General features: G+C 41.3%; 1 protein-coding gene and 1 non-coding gene across 2 annotated transcripts; both read left to right on the forward strand.

Annotated features, from left to right (window-relative positions):
• The first annotated feature begins 513 nt into the window (after positions 1–513).
• On the forward strand, positions 514–26,841 carry RBMX (RNA binding motif protein X-linked). The gene is made up of 11 exons (XM_073358459.1): positions 514–621; positions 2,079–2,204; positions 2,388–2,494; positions 9,367–9,538; positions 10,658–10,777; positions 11,172–11,286; positions 13,589–13,714; positions 13,803–13,891; positions 14,402–15,664; positions 16,567–16,654; positions 20,408–26,841. Exons 2-9 carry the CDS (start codon positions 2,096–2,098, stop codon positions 14,707–14,709), a joined length of 1,146 nt encoding a protein of 381 aa, XP_073214560.1. The 5' UTR covers positions 514–621; positions 2,079–2,095; the 3' UTR covers positions 14,710–15,664; positions 16,567–16,654; positions 20,408–26,841.
• Positions 2,246–2,319, forward strand: LOC140917816 (small nucleolar RNA SNORD61). Its single transcript, XR_012161007.1, has one exon. It is a non-coding gene; the product is annotated as a small nucleolar RNA SNORD61 (small nucleolar RNA).
• Position 26,842: the final 1 nt, after the last annotated feature.

Below are 26,842 nucleotides of genomic sequence, written 5' to 3' on the forward strand. Positions count from 1 at the left end.
GGTCACAAGGTTATTACGTGAGGGGTCGGGGGGTCACGAGCTGTCAACCTCCACCCTAAACCCCGCTTTGCCTCCAGCATTTATAATGGTGTTAAATCGATTTAACAGTGCTTTTAATGACTAAGGGGGGGTTGCACTCTGAGGCTTTCTGTGTGAAAGGGGTCACCAGCACAGCCGTTTGAGAGGTAACCCATAGCCTGAGAGGCACTAGTTAGGACAGGGAAGAATCGTCCCCTCAACTTCGCTGCAGCCACAGCAGGGACTGGGTCGACACGAGGCCGACCTAATGTTTAAGCGCAGGCGAGGGCTGGGTCTGTGTGCGAGGCCCACGCAGCGCTATCAGGCTGGCCCTAGGGCGCAGCGCTTCCCCTGCAGCAGGCAATCGCCCCTTCCCCCCTCAAAAAAACGCTCCCTATCCCCAAGCTCCTACAACGACTCGGGCCTCTTCAGCGCCCCCCCTCCCCGCGCCTACAAACCCCCTTCCCCGCTGGCGGCTGCATCCGGGGCTCGCCCTCGCGTTCGAGGCGGTGACGTCACTTATATAAAGGCCTGCAGCGCCTTTGTTCGCTCTCTCATTGCGCAGTTGCAGCGCGGCCTGCGAGGACGGGAACTGGAGGGGAGGTGAGCGCCGGCCGGCCGGCGGGACAGGCGGGAACGGAGCGGGAGAGCAGAGCTGAGCGGGGCAGGAAAGGGGACGCCGAAGGGAGAGGGAAGAAGGGGTTTTTTTGGAGGGGGCCAGGTCCCGACGTTCCGTCGGGGAGTTAAACTTCCTCCCGCTCTGGTGTGGGGTGGCCGGGCACTCGCTGCGGTTGGGCGCCGGGCACTCGCTGCGGTTGGGCGCCGCGCCCGCCTGGTCGCTGGATTCTCGGGGTGAGGAGCGGTGGCCGCCATTTTAGGTGTCGGGCAGTTTTCGGGTCCCGCTGGGTGGGCCTCGCGGGGGGTGTGTGTGTGTGTGTGTACACGCGCGCTCGCTGTGGGGAGGGGCGCGGCTCTTTGTTGCGTTTGGGGTGGCTCGATGCCGGGCAGACACACGTGGTCTGGTAGTTCCCAGTTCAGCTGCTGCGGCGACCCGCCTCTCCGGTAGGAGATTCTCCCCGCCAAACGTGGCCGCCATTTTGTGGTAGCGTCGCGAGACTGTTGAGGGTCTAACGCTCCCATCCCCCGCCCCCTCCGCTTTGCCTGGGGCTCACGCGCCTCTGCCTTTGTGACTGGCTGCGGATCCCGCGTGCTCTCGTCTCCCCGGCCGCATTGTGGCTGCCGAGCCCTCGGTATTCCCGGGGGGGGGGTGCGCTCTGGTTTTCCCGCCACTGGAGTTTGGGGGGCGGGTGAAGCAGCGTTGGCACATTCCTCCCCAGCTGCTGAGGCCCATCTGTCCTGCAGTCGCGATTTACACCCGGCCCCTGGAGCGGCGTGGACGGGCCAGCCTAATAGCAACATGCTGAAAAATGCACCCTGGTTTCCAGACTAGGCTTGAACAGTTTGGAAATAAGAGCTGACCGGCCGAAACCGGCCTGAAGCGAATTACTCTGGGATTGTTTTGCATCATTTGAAACGTAGCTGCAGGGTCCTGTTTCTTTTCCTCTGGTAAAAGATTTTGTTTTGTTTCCATAGGATTTAAAAATTGTTCCTTCTGCCCATAAAACATCATTCCTACATCATGTGCAGTCAGTTAGAGCAGGGCTTATTACGGTCTCCTCAGCACCGCCCCCCCCACCCCCCAGTTTCTGTATCCCGGCACTGTATTTTATAGCATGGCTTCCTTCCAGATTTATTCAAATTATATAGGTTCATCTGTTAGAAATACTATTAGGGTGCTAAATATGAATATCGTTTTGTAAAATTGATGCTTTGTTCTGTGTCTAGCTATCATTCTTTCATACAGATGATGGTCTCTGTTTCTTTCTCACTCTAAAGTTTCTAACTGACTTGGTTAGAAGTCACTCTTATATATGGTGAGGAAGGAGAGGGAGGGTGTGTGTTGAAATACTTTCTGGAGTTCACACCTTCTTACAAAAAGAGAATTAAAGTACTTAAATCTAGTGCCATCATGTCTCATTAATATAACTTATGTTTAATAGGTCCTACTAGAGTCAAAATGGTTGAAGCGGATCGTCCTGGGAAATTGTTCATTGGTGGACTGAATACAGAGACAAATGAGAAAGCTCTTGAGGCTGTATTTGGCAAATATGGGCGCATTGTGGAAGGTAAAAATAAAATTTCTAAATGGATACTAACTAAAAGTTGTGCTGTGATGAATCTTATGGCATTGATCAGCTGAAATGATACTGCTCTCATAGTCCTCTAAGAAGTTCTGAGCACGTTGTAAGGGGTAGGTTATGCTATGAGACTTATGAAAAGTAGAATAACATTTAGGTTTATATTTACAGTTCTCTTGATGAAGGATCGTGAAACCAACAAATCCAGAGGATTTGCTTTTGTCACATTTGAGAGCCCAGCAGATGCAAAGGATGCTGCCAGAGATATGAATGGAAAGGTATGATCTCTGTTTGATAAATCATGCTTGTTTTATCACTACAACAGTGCAGTGTCAATATTAATTATTTGAACTTAATAGCAGTGTGCTTTACAAACTAGATTTGTATTAAGATCTGAGAGACAAGTCCTACTGTAACAAATGACCAAATTTCTTTTCTGCTAAACTTACAAATGCTGAATATAATCTTTGCTAACCCTGTAGAACTGGCATTTATTAAAGCTTCTCTTCCTGTCCCAGGATTTGAGGGTGGGGGTGGGAAGCTTCCTGCTCAGGAGAATAAGAGGGAAGTTAATTTATGTATCTTTGAGAATCAGGATGCCTTTCAGATGGAGTTTTTAGCTTTTTGTTATACAAATTCTTTATCCTATCTGTTTGTAAAGCCAAAAGCTACATAACTCTAATCAAAGTCTAAATTTTATTATAAACAGCATCTACTGTACTGAATTGATACAAATGTAATTTCTTAATCTGGAAGGATGGGAGTTCGTGTTATATTGACATATTTTGATAAATATGAAGTTGAAGAAAAACAGTTCCATTTGTTTTTGGAATTTGAGACAGTTACTCAAGTCTTTTAGTGTTTGTTGTTCTTGCTTAGAGGATATAGATAAAGGATATCTGCTTATTAAGCACACCTAAATTTGTCAAATAGGTACCAGATGCGTGATATGGGAAGTGGCTTGCCAGCTAACTCATTCAATAGTAGTAACAACCATGATTGCATCTGTGCTCCTTTCTCAAATCTGGCAATTTAACTAGGAACAGTAACTTTTGATGATAGGAAAGGACTGAATTGCTTCATTTAAACTGATATGCAAATAATGTAGCTATGCATTGTCAACTTTTTATGAAATAAGTGAAAAGGCCCAGAGTAGTAATGGGGATACATAGCCTAAGATCTGTAGGTCACAGGCTAGTATGTAGCCCCGAGTGGTATTGCAGTTGTGTTCTAAGTGGGAGATGTCTGTTGTTGCTGACCAGCATCACAGCCCTCCTTTTTTGCAGCCTCTTAAGCTCTGAACAACTATGTAGCAGGACTGAATTTACTTTTTCTTTGGAGGTGTCACCTTTAAATCAATTGACACATTGATGGGGCAGTTGAGGAAGCTTGTATTGATATTACTTGTCTTCCATAGCTAGAGTCCTTTAGTTGTCATTTGGCACTCTTTACTATTTGGTTTATATTCAATCACTTGAATGTTTTGAGTGCATATCTTAAAGTGTGATTTAAGCATTATATTTTGCAGTGTTTCAATAGGTCTTTAAGTATCTATGGAATCCTGGGAATGGAACATCAATGTGCTGGTAGTGTTCTTAGTTAAAACATTTAATTTCAGCAGAGCTCTCTTAATCCTTGCCTTATGTTGTCTCACAGTGAGAATCAAATACAAACAGTAAAAGCTAGCTATAACATGGTGTCCGGTCAAACTGTTTGAGCATGTGTTCTTGGTGCCCATGCCCAACTTAGTGTTACAATAACTTGTGCCACCATTGTATTGTGCCACCATTTCAGAGATGAGCAGTCTTCCTGAGTCAAAGTTTACAGTCCTGTGACTTAGAAGGCAGTCGGACTCTTACTGACTTGTAGACAGTTCCTTAAAGGTGCTATTCCAGGATTTACCTCAAAATATGCATGTTACTGTAATACTGAGAATTATGTAGCACAATTCTAAAGTCCTCTTAAATACTGTTTAAACCAGAGTGGCTTGGAATAATTTGTGCTTTAACTGCTGAGGCACTAGAGATTAGTGACTGGCTGAGAGGATTTGATCATTTGACATCGTGTGTAGAGTACTATTCTAAAACTGCTCTTAAAACAAAATGATTCCTTGTTCTTATTTTAGGTCTTCTGTATAATGGTATAACATTGGCCACACTTGGAATTTTTAGAATAAATGCCCAGTGTATTAGCTAAAATAGTGGCTTGTTTATATAATATTTAATTGTATTTCTTTGAGATCTGTGCATACTATTTTAGAATGCACCTCCTGCATCACTGGACTCTTAGAACCTTTATAAAGTGGTGCCTTATGGGTTGTGTGAGCACCCTCTCAATGCCCATAATGTTCTGAAGGGTGGTCCTAAGTGTCCAACAGCCTTTGATTCCTTCTTCCTGTGATAAACTGCAGATGCATGGGGTGGAGGTCCTTACATGAGAAATCTTTAAAAACTTTAGGTTTTTAATAGTAGCTTGCTTAGTTTCTGGGCCACAGAACAGTTAAAATATCTGCATCTGCTTAAATTTGGATCCACCGCATTCTGGGTCAATTATGGTCAATCCTAGAGGAAAACTGAGGTAAAGTGATACCTTCTGTGCGGCTTGCTTTTTTTATATAAAGAGGGAGACAAAAGGTGTAAGTGAGACATGTATTGTATTGGACCAGTTTCTGTTTGGTGAGAGACATTACCTCACCCACCTTCTCTCTAATATCCTGGGGCCAATACAACTACCACACTGCATCCTTCATCTTTTTGTCATTTGAATGTTGTGGAAGATATCCAAACGCTGGTGTTCTGTAATGCTATTCCTCTACACCTTAGGTCAGAAAAGACACATGCATTTCTCCAGGTTTTCTATAGGACAGAGCTCCCATGAGCCAGAGCCTTGTTCCCATAAAGGGGCCTCTTCAGTTCCATGGTTTCCTAAAGTGGGAAAGCAACAGAAGTTTTCTAAATAGGAAGTAGCAGCCTAAACCAGGCACAGGATTGTTAGGATACAGCAAGACTGACCTCTTGGAAAAAAAAATTAAACCAGGTCTCTAATAAGTTATTGGCTGACCCCCTCCTAGCCAAAGAAGCGTGGGAGTTCTGTGCTTTTGGTTCTTTCTAACAGCACAAAAGAGAGCACAACACTTCAGATTGGTCAAGTTATTCTGCCTTTTACACTCTTACTTGTAGTAAGTCTCAAGTTTGATAGTTGCTGGGAGTCGATAGCTTTGCTTTGATCTCTGTTGGGGATGGGTGATTCTCATCCTTGTGGAGTGACATTACCACGGATCACTGGGTTTGGGCTGCTATTTGGTCCATATGAGATTGAGTTCCATCCTGTGCTGCCTCCTAGCTTCTTTCCTATAAGTTTTCAGAGATCCCTCACATGATCTGCTATTCAGGATAAAACTGAGTTCTCTAGTAAGGATGGGCGTCAAAAGAAACAGTACAGTTCAAGCAGTACAGAAGAAATTACTTCATAATGCTTCATCATTCTGAAGAGACTGTTTTCATCCTGTAATGGATTTAAAGAAACTGAACAATTACATCAGAGTTCAAATTATGTGTCGTACCACAAGCTTTTATCCCTATTTTTCACTCTGAAACGGATTCAGGCATAAAGTGCATACTTTTACACTGTAGTCAGATTAGCTCACAAAGTACCATTGCTTCTTCATAGATGGTGATCACTACAGATAAACCCTTCTCTGGAACTACCCTTGGCTCTATTAGCCAAGGCTTTTCTACTAAGGAAGGCATTTGCCAGATGGTCGTAATGAAGGTGCTCACAGTGCAGTTTTCATGAGATCACGGTGAACATGATCTTTCAAGGACACTTCCAGTCACACGTTTATGATTCTAAGTATGACCTCTGCCTACCTGCGAAGGAGATCCTTGCATCAGTGGTTGGTAGTGCCATACAGTCCAAATATAGGTGACTTGGGCATAGTGTTTATTATTTTACTGAAGGCTGTCCTAGAGTCATCAGTGGGCTGATAGGTCTTTCTAGTACCAACTGTTGCAGATGCATTCAGTTTGGTCTGAGAAAGTGGACTGTTCATGGTCAATAAAACATGTGGAAAGCCAAACTCTGTATAAGAGTGTCTGGTTGCAAGCCATCAAATGAACTTGAAAATCCTTTCTGCCTTTCAGTCAAGGACCACATAATACAAAGTGTCAGGACAGTATGACAGCCTGGTGTTATGATAGCAAGTGCTCATTTCTAGCTGCTCTATCAGGAAACAATGGACCTGGACCTGTTACCTTGCTAATAATGAAAGTATTTACAGTTTTTGCATCCCTGCCTATTTTGGCTAATTGAAGCTGAAGTCAGACTACAGAAACAGTTATTAATGAGCAATATAAGAAGAATGACATGTCTATTAAATGCCTGCCAATGCACAAACTAATCCATTGACATCTTATGCTTCAGCTAGCATGGTGTTACCTGAAGGTTTTTAGGCATTAATAGCACACCTTGGTTCTGTTTCTTGGAAATCTTTATAGCTGTTGTCCAAGGGTAATTCTCTAATCCTCACTTAATTAGAACCTTCCCAGTCAAACTTTTATAGGGTTATACTGATTGCCCATTCCCAGCTGCCGTGTAGGTAGTACACCAGCAACTGTAGTTCTTTGGAGGGTCAGCACCTGTATGGCTTTTATAACCATGGCTCTGAACATCAGTATTTGTTGCAGAGTATCTAGAGACCAGGTCCCTATTCTAGGCACTGCACAAACTAGTAAGGTGATCGCTGCCCCAAAAAAGTTTATAAATTTAAGCTTAATACATGATCCAACTATTGGATGTGCTGTGTTCATAAGGCTGTCTTGGGCCCAGCAAGCGAAAAGGTGTTAGTAAAACCCTTGTTCTGCGGATACAATGCTAAACAGTTAAAGGTGGTTTGGGGTTTTACACCGAGTTACTGTTGGCTGCCATTGTAGTAACCACTATTTAAATTTCTGACCTTTTATGGACACGAGGAGAAAGGGAAATAATTAAAGTATTTTAACTTTAAGGCTTTAAAATTAAGGCTTTTATTTTTAATTCTTGTTTTTCAGCTGTAGTCTCCTTTTTATAGAGTAGACCCTTGTTTGAGCTTTCCCAGAAGGCGCTAAAGATTATAGTAGCTGTCTAATCCCAATAAGACTGTTCGTTAGATTGTCTTGAGTTGTTGGAATTAAATTCTGTTTGTTTTAGAATCAAACAAGAAGCTTATTCATATGTAGGAAAAATAAAAGCAAAGAGAAAATAATGCAGCTTGTGTCACTAATGCTTTTCTTCACTTGCATCCTAGCTGCTGGTAAAACACAGGCTCTGCATATTATCCTATTAGTTACTTTAAGACCTTTGCAAACTTACTAGCATTGGACTGTCCCAGGCACTTGTAGCTGGCCTTTTTGGTCACAGGTTCACAGCACCTGCTGCAGAAGGTGGTGATATCTTGGCTGAGTAAGCCAGGGTTTCAATGAACAGAAAGCAAAAAGATAGGAAAAGTAACATGGGGAAGGAAAACCACACATTAGGGAGTTAGGTGATAAAAGGCACTTAAAGCTTGCATTCCAGGTATTCAGAATTTCTAAATGCCAGATGGTCAATGAGGTATTTTGGTTTCAGAACAGCAAAAGCACAAAAGTGTCAGGAATCTACAATGAGCCGGGAGAATGGTCATGATGAAGCTTGCTCCTTCCAGTCTTTTAGTGACCTTCACACAAATTATGTCCAAGAAGTGATGGCATCCTCATGCAATTGAAACTAACCAATCAAAACACTTGCTTCCGTTTCTAGAATATTTCAACTCATCATGACAACTGGTGGCTTTTCCATGTGCCTTGAAGATGCCTTGTCATAGTAGTTCTAACTTAAACAATCCAGTTTACCAGTGTTTGTGTCTCCAGCTTGTATCCAATAGACTGAGTTGGACTCTTGGGTAATTTAAGACTACAGGCTTCTGCACAACACAAGCTATGGGAGAGTGCTTGTACTGCACCACTGGCAACTAATTTCTATAAAGCTTCAAAGCTGCGGGCGATAAGGGGGTGTCACCACCTACAGGCATCTCTTTCCTTGTGAACAATGGCCTTAGAATCACTAACTGCAGAAAGGGAGAACTAAAATCGAGTTGATTCTCTTTAATGAGATGTTGTATTTAGCACAGTAATCCTAACTATTTTTGTCCTTTTTGAGTTCTGGGCAGAGTAGATGTTCGGAAACCTAAATAACACACACCTTTCACAGAGCCTGCAGTCTTGGTAGATAGGCTCAAATTCTTTAAGGACTCTTGACTCTTTGATTCCAAAACTTGTGATAACCCAGCACATAATAGGCTGGTAACAAAGCAGCTGTAAAACTTTGAGTTTACTTGTTGAATATATTGAACATTGAGCTTGTATTATGGCCACACAAGGCACCCATTTCTGTAGAGCCATGCCTTTAAATCTAGATCTAGAATCAGCTCTTGCTTTTTAAAAAAAGAAAAAAAATAGTGGTTTCAGAGAACCTTGAAAACAACATAAACTGACTGTCACCTTTTTGAGTAGGTAGCCTGATGCAATAGTGCAAAGGTATCAACTGCCCAGTTCATTGTTAATTCTGAAACTGCCTTTAGTTTTCATGCCAACTTTAATTTAGTTCACGGCTGATCATCTTCACAGAAACATCAAGTGAACACGTCCAGCTGCCTTCCCATGTGCCAAAAGCTCCAGCTGACAAACCTTAAGCTTCATCCCTGGAACTTCTGGATGCCACTATAGTTTGGTACAAAAATCCTGTGGCTTACTGAAAACTGAAACTGGAGAGAGTAGTACATACATAGCACATATTTAAAACAGATGTATGTTCTAAGTTAAACACAACAGAAATACCAGAGTTCCAATTTCTGAAATTGCTGCAGATTTCCATTAAGTGCCACAGGAGCAAAGGACCTTTCTGTAGAACTTACTCCTTCTGAGTACATTCCCGGTTGTTTATACCGGCATGCTGAAGATTCAGAGCTGTTCTAGAATTACAAACCTACTTAATTTATAATGTAAAAGCCCAGTAACAGTGAAGCTGAATATAAGAATGGCTCTACTGGATCAGACCAATGGTCCATCTAGCCCAATTGCTTATTTAAGACATAGAAGCATAACTGAGCACTGAGTAAAGCAGCTTCTCTTTTTAGTCATTAGATGGGAAAGCAATTAAAGTGGAACAAGCAACCAAGCCATCCTTTGAAAGTGGTGGTAGACGTGGGCCACCACCCCCTCCAAGAAGCAGAGGTCCTCCCAGGGGCCTTAGAGGTGGAAGAGGCGGAAGTGGAGCAAGAGGACCACCTTCAAGAGGGAGTCACTTGGGTATGTATTTACATATCTGATAACACTTGGACAACATGGAAGACCATCAGATTTGGAAGGTGACAATATCCCTCTGAAAAATCAAGCCACTGAATAAAGTAGTCCTTGTTTTTAAATTAAAAACAGATGAAAATGTGCACTCTGCAGTTGAGTCAAATTATTGGTTCAGTAATTAGACTTAAATCTTCTAGTGTGTGAGGGTTCCTTTCTGCATATAGCATTCTGCTTGACTTTTGGCTCAAACAGAAAGCAAAACTCCTCCCTTGCAAGCGAGGAAGGAATCTGGTGTCCTGGTTTGAAAGTCATCTTGCAGCTGGGAAAAAGGTGAACGCATTGCAGTCTTACTGCCAGAAGACAAAACTCAATAAACAATAGCTGCTGACTTCAGGGATTGATCCTTTGACGGTCAAGCTTAATTATCTGGCAAGATAGGGATCTGCAAACTTTGAGCACTGCTTGTTTAATATAGCGCTGTTTAGAGCTGTAGCTTTTAGGAGAGATACTTGACTGGTTATCCTTTGATGTAGAAAACGTTAGACACACAAGATTTTGTTAGTTTGTCTGGATACTGGACTAAAATTAAGCAAGCTGCTTTCTTAATCGGAGAAGCAAGTAGCCCCTTATCTGGGGTGTAGTTGAATCAAAACAGCCAGAAAGCAGTTCTGTGAGGTCTGTATAGTGGGTCCTGCACAACCTCCAGGGTAGGATGTGGTCAAATCTGCTTTTAGGCTGCTCTGCTCCTTATTTGGCCACAATATCTGGAAGCAGTGGACTTGTGCATTATCTAGGCTACATGACCATGTAATCTGATTTACGTTACTCTTCCTCTTTTGGTCACACTGCATCTTTTATTCCTGACTGGGGCTTCCCAGATTTGACCGCTGTACCAAAAAAAGAGCCATTATGGAATCTCAGGGAGCATGCATGTGGCCAGAGTGTTACAGTTCTTCTCCACTTGTCTCCAAGTTCTTCCTACAGACTTCTGCTCTGGCTTGGTGGTACTGATTTGCCACTGCTTAAGCATCTCAAATTTTAGCCCTTTAACCTGCAGGAATATAAAAAATGGCTTATCTAGATCTTCCCATAAATGATCGGTTGACTGACTCTTTACCTTTTTAGGTTCTTCTAGGGGGCCACTTCCAATGAAGAGGGGGCCACCTCCACGAAGTGGCGGACCTCCACCCAAAAGATCTGCACCTTCAGGGCCAGTGCGTAGCAGTAGTGGAATGGGAGGGAGAGGTAAGGAGTTGTTCAATGTGTTTCTTTTTGGTTGTCTGGAATAACGAGGCTGGATTTATTCGTGCCTGTAACAAATCACCAATGACTTCAAATCAAATTCATTTTTTTGTTAGCATAATGTTTATGCTTGTATAGCTATTGTCTCTTCATGTCAGCAAAACTTTCAGATCTGTGACTTTTTAAAGATGTTCCTCTGCTGCTGTTTTTTAGTTTTGAGTAGCAGCCATGAAACAGTATTGCACTGAATGCAGACTATAGCAAAGTGATGTCCTAAATAACTCTGAACTATGCTGTTAATACAACTTTGCATTGAGGAACTTCGTCTGCAGCAGCTGTCCTTCATGCTTGCTTCATTTTTAAACAGTTGATTTACGTGAATTGTACTTCTTTAAAGCTCCTGTATCACGTGGAAGAGACAGCTATGGTGGTCCTCCACGCAGAGAGCCAATGCCATCACGGAGAGATGTCTACATGTCCCCAAGAGATGATGGTTATAGTACAAAAGACAGGTAAAGTTAATGCATTATAGTTAAAGCTTAATACCAGGGTCCTGATTTCTTATTTTGTCTGCAAAGAATTATGCTCACCTATGAGGAGCTGGTTGAGAATTTGAAAGTGGAGGGTAGCTTAGGTGAAAAAGTGATCATGAAATGGTAGAGTTCTTGATTTTAAGGAATGGTAGGAGGGAGAACAGCACAATAAAGCTAATGGGTTTCAAGAAGGTAGACTTTAGCAAACTCAGGCAGTTGGTAGCTAAGATCCCATGGGAAGCAAGTCTAAAGGGAAAACAGTTCAAGAGTTAACAGTTTTTTCAGAGAGACTTTATTAAGGGCACAAAAGCAAACTATCCCTCTTTATAGGAAAGATAGAGGTATGGTAAGAGACCACCCTGGCTTAATTATGAAATCTTCAATGATTGGAAACTCAGAGTCCCACAAAAAGTGGAAACTAGGTCAAATTACAAAGGATGAATATAACCAAATAACGTGAGTATGTAGGGACAAAATTAGAAAGGCCAAGGCACAAAATGAGATTAAATTAGCTAGAGACATGAAGGGTAACAAAGCATTCTAGAAATACATTAGAAGCAAGAGGAAGACCAAGGACAGGGAAGGCCCATTACACAATGATGGTGAGGGAGAACAATAACCAAATGTGGAAATGGTGGAAGTCCTAAATGACTGTTTCAGCTTTCACCAGAAAGGTTATTAGCAATCGGGCATCTAACATGTGAATACCAGGGAAAAATGAGGTAGGATCAGAAGATAAAATAGGGACAGAACAAGTTAAAAATTACCTAGACAAGTTAGATGTCCAAGGCACCAAAGCCTGATGAAATACATCCTGGAATACTTAAGGAGCTAACTGAGGAGATATCTAAGACATTAGCAATTATCTTTGAAAAGTCATGGAAGAAGAGATTGATTGCAGAGGACTGGAAAAGGGCAAATGTTAGTGCCCATCTATAAAAAGGAAAATAAGGACAACCTGGGGAATTTCAGACCAGTCAGTTTACCTTCAGTACCTGGACAGATAATGGAGCAAATAATTAAGTAATCAACTTGCAGATAATAAGGTGATAAGTAACAGCATGGATTACAAAGCATGTCAGACTAATGTAATGGCTTTCTTTGACAGGGTAACAAGTCTTGTGGATGGGGCAGGGGGGGAGCGAGTGGTAGATGTGGTATAGTTAGACTTTAGTAAGGCTTTTGGTACTGTCACATGACATTCTCATAAACAAACTAGGGAAATAAACTGTAGATGGAGCTACTATAAGGTGGGTGCATAACTAGTTGGAAAACCATTCCAGAGAGTACTTCAGTTATCAGTGATTCACATTCAATCTGGGAGGCCATATTGAACGGGCTTCTGCAGGGTTCCTTTCTGGGTCATGTTCTGTTCAACATCTTCATCACTGGTTTAGATAATGGCATAGAGAGTAAACTTACAAAGTTTGCGGACAATACCAAGCTGGGAGCAAGTGCTCTGGAGGATAGGATTAAAATTCAAAATGATCTGGATAAACTGGAGAAATGGTCTGAAGTAAATAGGATGAAATTCAATAAGGACAAGTGCAAAGTACTCCAGTTAGGAAGGAACAATTGCACACATACAAAATGGGAAAAGACTGCCTAAGAAGGAGTTCTGTGGAAAGTGATCTGGTGGTCATAGTGGATTACAAGCGAAATATGAGTCAACAGTGTAACACAGTTTAGGGGGGCGGGAAGCAAATATTCTAATATGTATTAGCAGGAGTGTTGTAAACCAGACACAAGAAATAATTCTTCCGCTCTGCTCCATGCTGATCAGTCCTGAAGTGGAGTATTCTGTCCAGTTCTGGGCGCCACGTTTTGGGAAAGATGTGGACAAATTGAAGAAAGTCCAGAGAAGAGCAACAAAATTGATTAAAGGTCTAGAAAACATGGCCTATGAGGGAAGACTGAAAAAATTGGGGTTGTTTAGTATGGAGAAGAGAAGACTGAGAGGTAACATAACAGTTTTCAAGTACATACAAGGCTGTGAAGAGGAGGGAGGAAAAATCGCAGCAAGGGCGGAATAGGTTGGACATTAGGAAAAGCTTCCTGTCAGGGTGGTTAAGCACTGGAATAAATTGCCTAGGGAGGTTGTGGAATCCCCATCACTGGAGATTTTTAAGAGCAGGTTAGACAAACAACTGTCAGGGATGGTCTAAATAATACTTAATCCTGCCACGAGTGCACGGGACTGGACTAGATGACCTTTCAAGGTCCCTTTCAGCCCTGTGATTCTATGATACTCCTAAATAATATAACTATCACTTTTTTCTAGTTATTCAAGTAGAGATTATCCAAGTTCCAGGGATACAAGAGATTATGCTCCGCCTCCAAGAGATTATGCATACCGTGATTATGGTCATTCCAGCTCACGTGATGAGTACCCCTCTAGAGGATACAGGTACCTAGCATTATATTTTTCTCAGCTTCAGTCACACTCTGTCACAACACTGATTTGTAGTAAGTCTCAGCAGTTTTTCTTCTTATAGTGATCGTGATGGCTATGGTGGTGGACGCGATAGAGACTATTCAGATCATCCAAGTGGAGGCTCTTACAGAGATTCGTATGAGAGCTATGGTAAGGACCCATTTTGAGGATATCGTAGCAGAGTTTGTAAAGGTTTCCTAATCCTGATTTACTAGGCTGCTTGCATTTAAGGGGGAATGTCACATTCAGTTTTCTCCTCACAGTGAAAGTGAGAATGCAATTATTAGTTTATTTAACAAGATGATCAAATGATTACCATAACCTAACGAAGCAAAGTCTACAGTTCAGAATTGCGACTATCACTGGAAAATATGGCTGAGTTTCTTCTCTAAAAATAACAAGTTGTTCTGGAATATCCCCCAAAAGAGCCTGCTTGAAATAAACACCGTCTTCAGTCCTTTCAAACAGTCTTTAAATTCATTCGCTGCCTGATACACGGCCCCCACTATAAATGTCCTAACATGGCAGATTATATTAAAAAGTTTCAATTCGTACAAAAAAGTAACAGTAAACTTTAGTGCAGCAATTCTGTAAATTCAGATTTAAATTGTTATATATAACTTATAGTGTTGCCATATTACCTGACCATTGACCCTGCAGGTAACTCACGTAGTGCTCCACCTGCACGAGGGCCCCCGCCATCTTATGGTGGAAGCAGTCGCTATGATGATTACGGCAGTACACGAGATGGATATGGAAGTCGAGAAAGTTATTCAAGCAGCAGAAGTGATGTCTACTCAAGTGGTCGTGATCGTGTTGGAAGACAAGACAGAGGTCTTCCCCCTTCCATGGAAAGGGGTTACCCTCCTCCCCGTGATTCATACAGCAGTTCAAGCCGCGGAGCACCCAGAGGTGGTGGCCGTGGAGGAAGCCGATCTGATAGGGGTGGAGGCAGAAGCAGATACTGAAAAACAATCATAAACTTTTGGACCAAGACAGATTACTTCTCACAAACCCAAGTGGAAGTTGTTCTATCTTTACTACCAGAGGACTACTAAAAGGAAAAGTTGTTCTTACCTTTTTTTATTGTTGCCTGTTAAGTTTCCCCCTCCATGATTTTTATGCTTTTGTGAGGAAAAGTTAAAACAATGTTTAATTTCATTTCAAAATTGTTAACATTTCTTTCAAAAAGCAGATGTTAAATGTATAAAAGTTGAGCTGTGTACTAGTGTTGTAACTTTCAAAGTAAAAGTTTCCCTGAAATGCCAAACTTCCCATCTGATTTTCCTCATGAATGGAACAAGCAGTTCTAAGATCTTCCACACAACATCTAGCCATCTAAAATGGAGATGGATCGTTCTACACATTCAAACTCTCATTCTAAACAAATTAGTTACTTATGGTTGGAGGGTGGTGGGGGATGTGCCACATTAAAATTTCAGTTTCCTCTTGATTCTGAAATCACACAATATTCCCAGATCAAAATTTCTTCAGATCCTTGTGTAAAGAAAAAATCAGGATTCCATTCAGTCACTAAACCAGAAACAGCAAATGGATAATGCTGAGCATACTTTGCCTTCCTACTGTTTTGCTGGGAATTTGCAAGGACCTCTCCCCCAAAATAAACCATTTACATGTAATAAGTCAACTACAGAATACTGTAAATAAAAGGTTTGACCAGTTCCATCAAAGAAGCTACAAAACGATGCTTACTCATACTGTTTCAAATTTTTGCAACTCTGTGTAGTGTCTCACTTTTAAAGGACCATCTTTGATTCCAAAGGCAAATGGAGAAAATAAGATAAGCAAAGAAGTCTTTCTCTCCAACTTCTCAAAGGCTTATGACTTCATAAAAACAAGTGAATCTTTCAGCATTCCACAACAGATTTAAAGCATCAAATGCCTGTGAAACAGCAAAGATGGGTAAGCAAAGCAAACTAGTTTTTCAGTCTGTCAAAATTGAACCAAATTACCTTCCTCTTAGTACAGTGAGACATGCTGTACGTCATGGCAATGGAAGTGCTTTCTGTATTTAAAACAATATCTTATGGAAAAGCAATGCTGGAAAGCATTAGAAGTCTTCCAAATTCAACATTTCTTCTTATGGATATAAAGCATGTATGGCATCAATTTTGAAACTAAAGCATTTAAGAATGCAGCTCGTAGGCACAATGTGTTGCAAAGTAGGGTTGGGAGGGGAAATTCTATGCCCAGTATGTTTCATTGAAGACACTTAAAACAAGCTGCATGTACTATATTTCTAACAAATATTAAAATCCTGATGAAATCAGGAATTGGCTTAGATTGCCAAATATATCAGCTCGGATATTGGGCATTTTCAAGCAAGCCATTGCAAACTTGACGTTTAGTTGGATGCCTGACTTTATTTTAGTTTTGTGAAACTGCATTATATGGGGAAATTCTAGTACAAGTGGCAGAACCTGTGGTGAGTTGTCATGTCGCAGGTAGAGCCATGAAGTTCAAAAGATGCTCTTGAATATAGTAGACTTGAAGACCTCCAACTAAAAAAAACCTTGTTACTACTCTAGTCCTCAAAATAAATTTGCCGTTCATCTTATGGATTTAACATGGCAGTGCACCATTGGAAAGGAATGAGAATCCATAAGCCATGCAACCTATCACTAAGCCATTCCAGTCCATTCCAAGCCAGTGAACCTTCCACCACTTAAAGAGAAGTAGTAGAACTTGAAACACATTAATCTGCAAACCCAAGCTTGTGACTTTTCTGGGACCGGGATGGTTATAGGTTGGATAACCATTTTAAATCTGTTCTAGCTCTGTCATATCTGTTTTAATTGTTGCAGGTTGATAACCTTCAAAGGCATGATGGTCCAAGGTACAGTTCTGACACGTCTGCATGGATAAGTGACCGCAGCTGTAACAGTAGGAAAGGTAAATTTTTATAATAGCACTGTAACTTTAAAGAAATTTCCTTTTTTTCCATGCTCAAACTTTTGATCTCACTTTTTGGGTGGGGGGTGGAAACCATGCCTTTTTCTGTGCTTGAAAGCAAAATTTCTAGGATGTTTGAACAGAGTACTTTAGCAGGTTGGGAAGTGGCAAGGATGACTGGGAGGGACTTAGACAAGGCCTCTGTGTATACATTTGGGCCATGTGAGATGCACTAGCTCGGCTAAGAGCTCAGTAAAGAGTAGTTAAACTAGTGCAAACTGCTGTATGGATGCTTATTTTGGTTTTTGAGTTCACTTTTTTAGCTTTAATTTAAATTTACTCCTGAGCTAACGAAGCAAGCCAAAATAAGCCTGTTTTAAAAGAAAATGGCCATGCTGCTTTTGCAGTTTAACTTCAATTTTTAACCAGTGCCGCCACCTTTAGGGAGATTTGATCTAAAATTATATGACTGAGTTTAATTTAATATCTAAAGATCTTTTGAGTTTGCTTTTGCTGAGGTTCTCCGACTAAACTGTGGAACAACAAACAAATGAAGCAAAACAACTCAAGTTCTGTAGGTCATTCGCTTATTGTTTAGCATAACAAAACCTACCTCTATCACATCACTGCACATTCCCTTTAATCAGGGGCCCAGCAGGCACAGGAACAGATGTTTCCAGTTTGCTGAGACAACGGCATAAGGATGAAAGGCTCACCGAAACAAATACCTTCCCCCAAAAAGCATAAAAGTGGATGGATTATTGCTCTAACACAATTTTACCAAAAAGTCTCCAGCCAAACAGTTGCAGTAGCAAAGATATGAGTTAACTTGAATCCTGAGTGTACTTCAAAACCTAACCTAAAGCACAGAAAAGATAGGACATTCCCATTTAAAATAAACTACATGAAAAATGAAAAGGAGTACTTGTGGCACCTTAGAGACTAACCAATTTATTTGAGCATGAGCTTTCGTGAGCTACAGCTCACTTCATCAGATGAAGTGAGCTGTAGCTCACGAAAGCTCATGCTCAAATAAATTGGTTAGTCTCTAAGGTGCCACAAGTACTCCTTTTCTTTTTGCGAATACAGACTAACACGGCTGTTCCTCTGATACATGAAAAATCTATACTCTAAAAGAGAACCTGCAGAAAACATTGGCTTCTTGTTTGCGCTCTCAAATGCTGCTTTTAAAAAAACTGAAATAGGGAAGCAGGTACTGCCTTGTGCATGTGACTTTCACTGTTCATTTTAGGAAAGTTTTTTGGAGGGTTTTTAGCTGACAGTTGTGACTTACTACGTTGGGTGTATTCACATTATTGTTGTGTTGGAATTGTCATTTAAAAGTACAGTGCCCAGGGAATTACATAGCTTCTCAATTCCCTATCAGAATGTTATAATGTTGCTTTGTAATTTATCTTGACTACTTAAAGCTATTTTGACAGGAGGAAAATATTTACTATCTAGGGTACGCTATTAATTTAGAACATTGCTTTACTCTAGGATTTGTTCCTGCATTAATTTACTCTTTCCCACTACCTATCTAGGACAGTATAATGGATGCAACAAAAAGTTGCATTCCTATTCCTCATATCCCTTATATATATATATACTCACTCACTCACTCCAGAAAAGTAAAATTAGTTAAAAGATCTCCATTTCAATTTGCTGTTAGGACCAGTATTAACATCTCTAAGCCAGTGGTTCTCAGCCTTTCTACATTACTTCAGGAGTCTTTGTCTTGTATACCCCAATTTTCACCTCACTTAAAAACTACTTGCTTACAAAGTCAGACCTAAAAATACTAGTGTCTCAGCACACTATTACTGAAAAATTGCTTGCTTTCTCTTTACCATATAATTATAAAATCAATTTGAATATAAATATTTTACATTTCAGTGTATAGAGCAGCATAAACAAGTAATTGTCTGGATGAAATTCTAGCTTGTACTGACGTCACTAGTGCTTTTCTTATAGCCTGCTGTAAAAGTAGGCAAATATCTAGATGACTTGATATACGCCCTGGAAGACCTCTGCATACCCCCTGGTTGAGAACCACTGCTCTAAACCACTACTAACTGGAGCCCAGGGTCAGAGTTAAGGTACATCTGGGAACTGGGAGACCCAATTTTATTACCAAATTGGTTACAGGTGATCTTTGTGGCATTGTACAAACCACTTAATTTCAGCTTTGGTTTCCTTACCTATAAAAGTTACCAACCTCACAGTGGTAAATGGCTAAGCTGTTTGTCAAGTGCTCTGAAATCCTCTTGTGGAAGGTTTAGTACAGAATTAACTGTATCTGAGTCCAGGGCTCAAAAAAAATCTGGCCAGTGGCAAATAGGAAGGCAGATTTCTAGCCTTAATGGCTGTTAATAAAATCATCCAAAATCAGAGTAGGATGGCAGAATCTGGAAAAATACTCAACTGCTGCTTCATTTTGTGGTGCATCTCTAGTGTGAGACTGACATTTAAGTATGTTTCAGTGATGGTAATTCCACACCTGGCAGGTGAACAAACTCTTAAATTGACACTGTTTAGGAAAGTTTACAAACTTCGGCAAAGGTAGACATTGATCCTTCCCTATACATTACTCACCTCCTCAAACTTCTGCCTCTGACATTAAGAGGCAGACTTCTTTCCTTGCTGAGTCCTCTTTCCCACTTGCATCAGTGGTGGGACTGGAGAGTTGAAGAGATGGTATGTTTGTTTATTCTAGGGGCTAGGGAAGGTGAAGCTTAATACACAAAAAGCCAGAGTCTTGATCAGAACATGAATTCCCCAGTCAAGAGTAAAGTGCCAAGTAAGTGGTGCAGCTTGGACTGGTTGCTAGGCTTTTGCCAAGGCATCTTGCTGGTAGAACTCACTTCTCCATCTTTCAAATCATCTGGCTTAATAGATCTAATTCTCTAGCTATATTAGATGTATTACAAAAATTGTCATGCCCTGGTAGAGTTCAGTTACTGCAGTGAGCAGTTCTACTTTTGGCAATTGAACAAGCTCCTAATGTTTTGGATAATTGAGCTGCTGCTTATGTCAAATATCTTGACTTATCTAGTGTGTACTGGACCAGGTGTAATTCAAAAGATGTTACACTTAAGCATTGTGTGAGGTCTACTGCACCCTGCTTTAGATTTAATATACACAATTTACACTCATACACCTTATTTTCCTAATTCTTTCCTCCAAGAATGGTGGCTGTGCTAATGGAGGAAACCATTGCAATGGGCATTAATGCAACAAGTCATTTGCCTCTACTTTGAAACAATTTTCATATAAACAGTGTCTTGATCCAGCTGATATACTCATCACTCCTTGTAGTCATGTTTGTCCCAGAATGCACTGGTATTCTAATAATGGTCCTAATGTTGCAGGGAACCGAAGTCACTTGCTGATCAAGTGCAGATCATTTCATGAGCGGGAAGTGAATTAGTAGAGGGGACGTGTAGCTGCAATGTTTTTGTTCCCACGGTTGCATCACCAGTTCAATTTGGTCTGAAAACTTTGTCCTATTTGTTAGTTAATTCAGTAAGTTATAACGTTTGCACATTCCAGGTACAATTAGTGTAAGAGCTGTGCATGTCTTGGGGCACACTCAAATGTTCCAACCTAGTGGGTTTTGCCATCATCTCTTCTTGTGTGAAAAGGGTGCTGAAGAGCATTTAGCTTCTTGAAGTCTAGCCTAAACCGGAGAAGAAACTGCATTACCTCACTGTTTTGCAATACACAATGTACTAACACATTTCCTTTCTTCAGTTACAGAGTGACTTGAAGAAAGCGGTGGAACAATGGATGCGTATTGGGAAATCTAAGGATAACTAGTGCAACACAAATTTTAACCACCTCTAAAAGTGGTCTTGGCCAGCAAGCATTCAGTGTGTGCAGATGTTAATGTTAGCTTTGAAGAAAAAGGTGTTAATTGCCATTTTAGAGCTGTTCTCATTGGAGCATGAAAGGTTACTAATGGGAACATCTGAGAGGAGTATCTCCTTTATAGATGAAAAGTGTGAACTAAGTGGTGGTTGTCTGGCTTTTGTAACAGTCCACTTCCAAGAAGTAAGCATGGGTGTCATCTTGATGCTGCAGCAGAACAAATTTTAGTAGCTGTGTTACTAAATTTTAGTAACTACTAAATTTGTACTAATTTGTAACACAGCTACTAAAATACTAAATTTTAGTAGCTGTGTTACAAATTTTAGTAGCTGTGCTACTGTTAGCTCTTGTCTATGCTGCAGTTTCTTATCCGGAAAAGGCAGCTTTTTTCAGCAAAACAGAGCAGGTGTAAACACTGCAATGCCACTTTTAGTGACAAAACTCTTCAGTTTTGGCGGCGAAGTTAAAGCAACAAAGTGTCAGTATAGATGCTGCTGTTCATTATATTGGCGGTACGGCCTTCCCCAGTATCTTTCAGTGCCTGCCATGACTGCTCTGCTCACTGTTTGGAACTCTGCTGCCCTGCACGCATGTGCCCCTCCCCTTTCAATGCTCCAGGAAGTTCTGGAATTTCTGACATTGAGAGCTCTGGCAGCAAAGAGCAAATCATTAATATGGAATGCTGCTATCTCCTGTACTAGGAACATAGAGGCAGGTGTGTGCGTGTGGAAAAGTGCTGTGCTGTACAGAACCAGGTGGGAGCTAATGAGGGAGGGTGTCTCCGTGCCTGAGGACTGGCTGCTTCTAGCAGCTGTCTGAACTTAAAGACAGCATGCCGACATACTACCACTCTCCCCATACGCTTCAGTTGAAAAACAGATGGGAATCTAGTAGGATGCCCAAGGAACCATGAGCTTGAGGAACCTGCATCGTGTGGTGCTGTACCTGCCCTGTGAGACATTGCAAATCCTTCCTAAAGCAACCTGTGGCGGGTTGCACAGTGGATAGCTACCCATAGTGCACTGCTGTCAGTGCAAGAGCTGCTAGTGTGGATGCGCTCAGCTGACACAAGGAGCATAGCATGGACGCACAACAGCAATTTAACGGGAGTGGCATAACTTTTGTTGATAAAACTCTGTATTGTCAACAGCCTTAGTGAACAGTTTGCGGAAACTGTCCCTCTGAGCTGAAAATGGAGTAAGTTACTTAAGCAAAAGCAGCTGCCCACTTTGCCCACTCACAGTGGTGGGGTGGGGGGAGGACTTGCAAACACAAGAACCGTTTTTGTTTCACTGTTTTCTGCATGGAAAATTAAGTTGCCTAACCTTTAAATCTTTTTGGAGGGTAGGAGTCGGAGAGTCAGAGGCAATATTCATGAACCTAAAATGAGGTGTAGAGGACTTCTGGGGAAAGTTCAAATCCATCCTTAGAGTTATTGGTGCCCTTGTACCAGCTAGCATCTTTCATAAATGATTACTTCCAAATGTGATCCTTCTAAGATAGAGATAATTAGTTTGTATGGAATCTTGTCTTTAAGTACATCTTTAGGTTGTCTGTATTGCATTTGTACTCTGTATTACACGTTTATTGCTTATTTTGCCAATATATGGTAGAAGTGAAATCCAGTTTTCAAGCATCAGTAATCCTATATGCCATCCCTCATCTTTCTCATTGGTGAAGATGCAGTGTCATGGTTAATAAATTTTACATTGACTGAACGTGTGATAGATGCAAAGTGGTGTAAGTGAAGCAGGTAGCTTCAGTTTACAAATTTGGTCATTGAAAATGTTTGTGCCTGTCTGGACAGCTAGGTCAGGGACAAAGTATGGCTTGAAATGAAGATACTAACTTTCTATGTGTGAAGTACTATACAAATTTGAGTTCAACACTGCATTTTAACTAGATCCTACAGAAACAACTGAAGCTGTATGTTGTTCATTCAGTTGGGGTGGGGGGACCTAACTCTAAAACTTAAAGGTGACTGGCAGGATTGTTAAGCAAAATATCCACCTAGTGTTTATCCTGTGCACCCAAACTCCAATGTGTGTGTTCCCTGGTACCCAGTATCTACCTCCTAAAAATCCAGCTTCCCCCCCACTTCTGCAGTTGATCTAGCTAATGTGGATGCAAAAAATTTTCACTCTGCTTTCAGGTAGGCTGGGAGTTTAGTGATTAGTATCTGGAAGTTCTGGATGGTGGACTTAGCTTTGAGTCTATGCAATTTGTAGTAAGAGTGCTGCTGTAGAGTTTTAGGTCCTTGGGTTGTAGACTTCTATATTGATATGGACATTAAAGGTGCACAACTCCTGGAATATTAAACAAAATCCAGTTTTTTGCTTGGAATAGTTCTGATCTCTGATGGGAAGTGGCTAGTTACATATAATACAACGAACCTTTGTACTATGTACGTTACAAGTAATTCTCTTCTAAATTCTGATGCTAGTCTTCGCATTTCATAATTTTTAAGCAAGTATAAGGTTAATGGAACTCTTGAAGTGTCTGATTTAGAGCACATTAACTACTGAATAATACCTCAGTTTAGTTCTATACCTGCCTCTATTCTTGTACATGTTTTCTTTAGTTATGTAAAGCTTTCCCAGTTCCCACATGTTCTCTTTATATTATGGTCAGTTTTGTCAAACAGTCTTAATGAATAGCTGTACCCACCCCTTTCAATTCACTTTGTCAGCTGACCACCAAAATCAGCCCAATGGACTCTTGATTATGTTCAGTAGCTGTGTTTTCAGTACTCAGGATTCTGCTACCAAAGAATCCATATCACTAGTTTAGGTGAGCAACTTGAGGCGTGCCGGTGGGGCTTCCTTTGCTAGCACTCATGGAAAGATAAAGGTGACACACTCATCACTAATTTTTAAATCTTTGCCTTAAGTCTTTCGGGCTGCCTTTATATATCATGAAAGAAAGGGCACCAGTTTATTTTTCTCTGCACAGGTTAGCTTTCAAACTTTATTAATTCAGGGTCAGATTTATTTTTTTTAAAAATGCAGTTGCATCCAAATAACCATGAAGGAATGGCTGCTTATTCAGGCAATCTTGGTAATTGTGGATGCAGATCAGGCATTAAAAAAATAAACTCATGGGGTCTACAAAAAACCCATGGCACTGCTGTACTCCCCCTTCAAAAAAAAGTTTATTTTTTAAAGTATTAAATGTCTAGGTCCCTGGGGATGTATTTCCTCAAATGTAAAATCTAGTTTGGGAATATTAACTCTGGAGAAACAATTACAGCTAGGTATTTTTCCTTTTGATGAACAACATGTTTAAGATAGACTGAATATCTTTTTGAAAGGCATTGATAATTATCTAAACCAGGGGAGCTTGTATTTTTGTCAGTTGGTGTCTCAGTAGACTAATGAGCATTTTCAGGTTACCTTAAATTCCAAATACAGGTATTTGGTGGAAGAAAAAATGTCTTAATACCAAAGATTAAAAACTGATGCAAATAATTGTACTGTGTTAAACTGAAATACTACACAGTTGTCCATAAGAGATAAAAATAAAATATAAAACTGGGGATCACACTTCTATGAGAGAGAGGCCTTGTAATGGGCTACAAATTTGAAGCTTGCAGTCCATGTTTTCATGGCAAGAGGCATGTGATTAAATGTTACTGGTTGTGCAGCTTAGATTGTGAGCTTGTTCGTCTGCTCCAATATTGCTACTACGGCACCTGCTTTCACGTTACACATCTCCAGCAGCTGCCATCTTTTTAAGTATCCTCTCAAACATGTTTCCATCTCTTCTTTCCCCTACTAGTGTGTTAAACAATTACTAGGGTTAAAATACTTCATGCCTTCCTGCTTACTGCAGTGTGTTGCCTTACAGCTTACTGGCTAAATAGGGCTGTTGATTAGGAAGTAAATTCAAGCCATCTTTAAAATAATCCATAGGGGGAGTCACTGACTAATGTTATCCTCAAAACTCTTAGCTGGTGTGCCTTTCTAAAATTGTCTGTCAGTGCTGGAAAAATTAATCTTGAAAATGCAAACCATTTGTAAACTATTGCGTTGATGCCTGCCGTCGCCTGCAGGCAGCCTGAAACAGCTGAGTGTTGTGAAATGCTCCACTCCACGTTCAGTGTGAATTCAAATGTCTTGATTATAAAAATCAGCTATTAATTGCTCATGTCTTTAGAAAAGACATCTAGTTTAATGTGCTTATCCAAAACTGCCACACCTTTAGGTGTCAAAAGCCTCTGTCTGCCAAGCTGGCAAAACAGAAGGTTCTGATAACTTCTTCGGCAGGTCTATACTACAGGCCTATATCTGTGTAACTATGTAGTTTGAGCAATATCGTTCTACCAACCTAACCCCTTGTGGAGACAGCGCTATGTCAAGGAGAGAGCTTCTCCTGTCAACATAGTTGCCACCCCTCGAGGTGGATGATTAACAACACCTATGGGAGCTCTCAGGCACAGTGCAGTTGCGCCCTGTGCCGCTCTAGCATTGTACATGAAGACAAGTCCTTTCATGCAGCTAGGTGTTGTCATTGGAAAAACAGTAGGAATAGCTTAGAAAAAATTGGGACTCAGTACATATTTTTAAAATACATTTCATACCCAATTCAGTAAATAAAAACCTTCTGATCTGAAGTTGCTGCAGAACTTCTACTTGTGTGCTGAAGAATTCAGACTTGCAAGCTATGTGAGGTGCCCAACTGTTGTAGTCCCCGTTGAAAGTCCCAGGATTAATATGGTAGACTGGTATTGGATCCTTGTGCAAAATTGCCTACAAATTGGAAAAATTGCGTTTAGCTAACCAAGTTTTGTTTCAAAATGAAGTTGGTTTCAGGAAAGTGTGTCCTTTTAACTCACATGTAAGCCAGCAAGCTGTGCAGGAATGTAGGCTACAATTTTCATAGAATCAGAATATCAGGGTTGGAAGGGACCCCTGAAGGTCATCTAGTCCAACCCCCTGCTCGAAACAGGACCAATTCCCAGTTAAATCATCCCAGCCAGGGCTTTGTCAAGCCTGACCTTAAAAACCTCTAAGGAAGGAGATTCTACCACCTCCCTAGGTAACGCATTCCAGTGTTTCACCACCCTCTTAGTGAAAAAGTTTTTCCTAATATCCAGTCTAAACCTCCCCCACTGCAACTTGAGACCATTACTCCTCGTTCTGTCATCTGCTACCATTGAGAACAGTCTAGAGCCATCCTCTTTGGAACCCCCTTTCAGGTAGTTGAAAGCAGCTATCAAATCCCCCCTCATTCTTCTCTTCTGCAGGCTAAACAATCCCAGCTCCCTCAGCCTCTCCTCATAACTCATGTGTTCTAGACCCCTAATCATTTTTGTTGCCCTTCGCTGGACTCTCTCCAATTTATCCACATCCTTCTTGAAGTGTGGGGCCCAAAACTGGACACAGTACTCCAGATGAGGCCTCACCAATGTCGAATAGAGGGGAACGATCACGTCCCTTGATCTGCTCGCTATGCCCCTACTTATACATCCCAAAATGCCATTGGTCTTCTTGGCAACAAGGGCACACTGCTGACTCATATCCAGCTTCTTGTCCACTGTCACCCCTAGGTCCTTTTCCGCAGAACTGCTGCCTAGCTATTCGGTCCCTAGTCTGTAGCGGTGCATTGGATTCTTCCATCCTAAGTGCAGGACCCTGCACTTACCCTTATTGAACCTCATCAGATTTCTTTTGGCCCAATCCTCCAATTTGTCTAGGTCCTTCTGTATCCTATCCCTCCCCTCCAGCGTATCTACCACTCCTCCCAGTTTAGTATCATCCGCAAATTTGCTGAGAGTGCAATCCACACCATCCTCCAGATCATTTATGAAGATATGGAACAAAACTGGCCCCAGGACCGACCCTTGGGGCACTCCACTTGATACCGGCTGCCAACTAGACATGGAGCCATTGATCACTACCCGTTGAGCCCGACAATCTAGCCAGCTTTCTACCCACCTTATAGTGCATTCATCCAGCCCATACTTCCTTAACTTGCTGACAAGAATACTGTGGGAGACCGTGTCAAAAGCTTTGCAAAAGTCAAGAAACAAAGCTGACAGAAGTGATTGTGGACGTGTGGGGGGGTTGCTCAATTTGTAACACATTATGGGGGTTTGATTTTTTAGAAGTGCTGAGGACTTTCATGAAAGTTGGGCATTGTTTGTACATTAGACACCCAAAACCACTAGTCATCTGTGAAAGTCTTGGCTGCTGCTTACTGGTTCTGGGGCTGTTACCAGAAGATTTTGAAAAATAAAATCACAGGAAATGGAATAACATTTAAAATCGAGAGGATCACAAGAAGCAATAGAATGGGGCTTTATTCCTGTGGAGAATC

Source organism: Lepidochelys kempii, chromosome 9, assembly GCF_965140265.1.
Source record: "Lepidochelys kempii isolate rLepKem1 chromosome 9, rLepKem1.hap2, whole genome shotgun sequence".
Classification (NCBI taxonomy): domain Eukaryota; kingdom Metazoa; phylum Chordata; order Testudines; family Cheloniidae; genus Lepidochelys; species Lepidochelys kempii.